At 52.6% G+C, this 2,728-nt stretch overlaps 1 protein-coding gene across 1 annotated transcript; it reads left to right on the forward strand.

Moving 5' to 3' along the window:
* Window positions 1-331: 331 nt before the first annotated feature.
* On the forward strand, window positions 332-2,320 carry LOC129518553 (splicing factor, proline- and glutamine-rich-like). The gene has a single exon (XM_055338707.1). It carries the CDS (start codon window positions 332-334, stop codon window positions 2,318-2,320), a length of 1,989 nt encoding a protein of 662 aa, XP_055194682.1.
* Window positions 2,321-2,728: the final 408 nt, after the last annotated feature.

Consider the following 2,728-nt stretch of genomic DNA (forward strand, 5'->3'; position numbering starts at 1 on the left):
ATGCCCTTATCTCTTGAGACAAGTTTTCTCCTACTTGTAGTGATACCTCGTAATTATAATGCTCTTCAGGCTAGACCCAATAAACAGCCACGGGGAAAAAGGATCTCCAAATATCAACCGGGGGATCTAGTGTTAGGAGGGACCATATGTTGTCATTCTCTCTACTCCAACTGCTGTCAAAATTTCAGGTCTTGGATCCTGGCTTCATCATTCCTGTATTAAGAAGTGGACATCAGGCCGGTGTCATCCGCCATCTTGTGCGAAGCAAGGTGGCTTCTACTTCCTCGAGCGACTTCTCCGCTTCTGCCTCGACTGCTCCCTGATCACAGTCATGTCTCGGGACCCGTTCCGGAGCCGGGGCGGCAGCGGCTTCCACTGGCGCGGAGGAGGCCGCGGCCGCGGTGGCCTCCACGACTTCCGCTCCCCGCCGCCCGGCATGGGCCTCAATCAGAGCTGGGGACCCATGGGGCCCGGCCCGGGCCAGGGCAGCTCTAAGCCCCCGATCCCACCACCACCTCCGTACCAGCCGCAGCCGCCGCTGCCACAGGCCCGGTCCAAGCCCGCCGGTGCTCAGGGACCCTGGCCGGCTCCGGGAGAGGGCAGCGCTCCGCCCGCCTCCGGCTCGACACGGCCCGCCACTCCTCTGACGTCGGGAGCCCCTGCGGGCCCGGGCCCCACCCCGCCGCCCGCCGTCACCTCGGCGCCCCCCCGGGCGCCCCAGCCCGCGCCGCCGTGCGGCGGGGTCCCCACCACCCCGCCCCAGGCCAGGGGCCCGCCGCCTCCACCTGCAGGGGGCCCGGGCCCGGGGCCTAAACAGGGCCCAGGCCCCGGAGGCCCGAAAGGCGGCACAGTGCCAGGTGGCCCGGGCCTAAGTACTCCCGGCGGCCACCCCACGCCGTGGCACCGGGGCGGCGGGCGCGGGAAGCCCCGCGGAGGCGGGCAGCACCACCCGCCCTACGGCCAGCAGCACCAGCGGGGGCCCCCGGCCGGCGGGCCCGGCAGCCACAGCGAGGAGGAGGTGCACTCGGAGGGGTTCAAAGCCAGCTTGTCCCTCCTGAGGAGGCCTGGAGAGAAAACATACACTCAGCGTTGTCGGTTGTTTGTTGGGAATCTGCCTGCTGATATCACAGAGGATGAACTCAAAAGACTCTTTGCTAAATATGGAGAACCAGGAGAAGTTTTTATCAACCATGGCAAAGGATTCGGGCTTATTAAACTTGAATCTAGGGCACTGGCTGAAATTGCCAAAGCTGAACTCGATGATACACCCATGAGGGGTAGGCAGCTTCGGGTTCGCTTTGCCACACATCCTGCTGCCCTCTCCGTGCGAAATCTTTCACCTTATGTTTCCAATGAACTCTTGGAAGAAGCCTTTAGCCAGTTTGGCCCTATTGAAAGGGCTGTTGTAATTGTGGATGATCGTGGGAGATCTACAGGGAAAGGCATTGTTGAATTTGCTTCTAAACCAGCGGCAAGAAAAGCATTTGAAAGATGCGGCAAAGGTGTTTTCTTACTGACAACAATGCCTCGTCCAGTCATTGTGGAACCACTTGAACAATTAGATGATGAAGATGGCCTTCCTGAAAAACTTGCACAGAGGAATCCAATGTACCAAAATGAGAGAGAAATGCCTCCTCGTTTTGCCCAGTATGGCACACTTGAGTATGAATATTCTCAGCGATGGAAGTCCCTGGATGAAATGGAAAAACAACAAAGGGAACAAGTTGAAAAAATCATGAAAGATGCGAAAGACAAATTGGAAAATGAAATGGAAGATGCCTATCATGAGCATCGGGCAAATCTTTTGCGTCAAAATCTGATGAGGTGCCAGGAAGAATTAAGACGCATGGAAGAACTTCACAATCAAGAAATGCAGAAACGTAAAGAAATGCAACTAAAGCAAGAAGAAGAACGGCGTAGAAGGGAAGAAGAGATGATGATTCGGCAGCGTGAGATGGAAGAACAAATGAGACGCCAAAGAGAGGAAAGTTATAGCCGGATGGGCTACATGGATCCAAGAGAAAGAGACATGAGAATGGGTGGTGGAAGAGCAATGAACATGGGAGATCCCTATGGTTCAGGAGGCCAGAAATTTCCACCTCAAGGTGGTGGTGGTGGCATAGGTTATGAAGCTAATCCTGGCGTCCCACCAGCAACCATGAGTGGTTCCATGATGGGAAGCGACATGCCTTCTGAGCACTTTGGGCAGGGAGGTGTGGAACCTGTGGGTGGACAGGGTCCTAGAGGAATGGGGCCTGGAACTCCAGCAGGATATGGTAGAGGGAGAGAAGAGTATAAAGGCCCAAACAAAAAGCCCTAATTTTAGATGTGATATCTAGGTTTTCATTCCAGTTTGTTTTTGTCTTTTCTTGTTTAGATACCAATCTTTTAAATTCTTGCATTTTAGTAAGAAAAAGCTACCTTTAAATGGATGTTAGCAGTTTATTGACTTAATATTTGTAAATGGTCTGTTTGGGCAGGTAAAATTATGTAATGCAGTGTTTCAAACAGGGGAATTTTTTTCTTTATTTCCTTTTTTTTTAACTTGTATAATGTCCCTCAAGTGATGGCAGTGTACCCCGTGCCACTAAATTTCCAAAGTGTACCAATTGTTTTTTACTGTGCTTCAAATAAATAGAAAACATAGTTATAATATGGATCTTCAACTTTGCAATTCATGCTTCTATACATATTAGGCTATGCACTTTGAAAGCATAAGCATGTCTAG

The sequence above is a fragment of the Nyctereutes procyonoides genome, unplaced genomic scaffold (genome assembly GCF_905146905.1).
Source record: "Nyctereutes procyonoides isolate TBG_1078 unplaced genomic scaffold, NYPRO_anot_genome, whole genome shotgun sequence".
In the NCBI taxonomy this organism is placed as follows: Eukaryota; Metazoa; Chordata; class Mammalia; order Carnivora; family Canidae; genus Nyctereutes; species Nyctereutes procyonoides.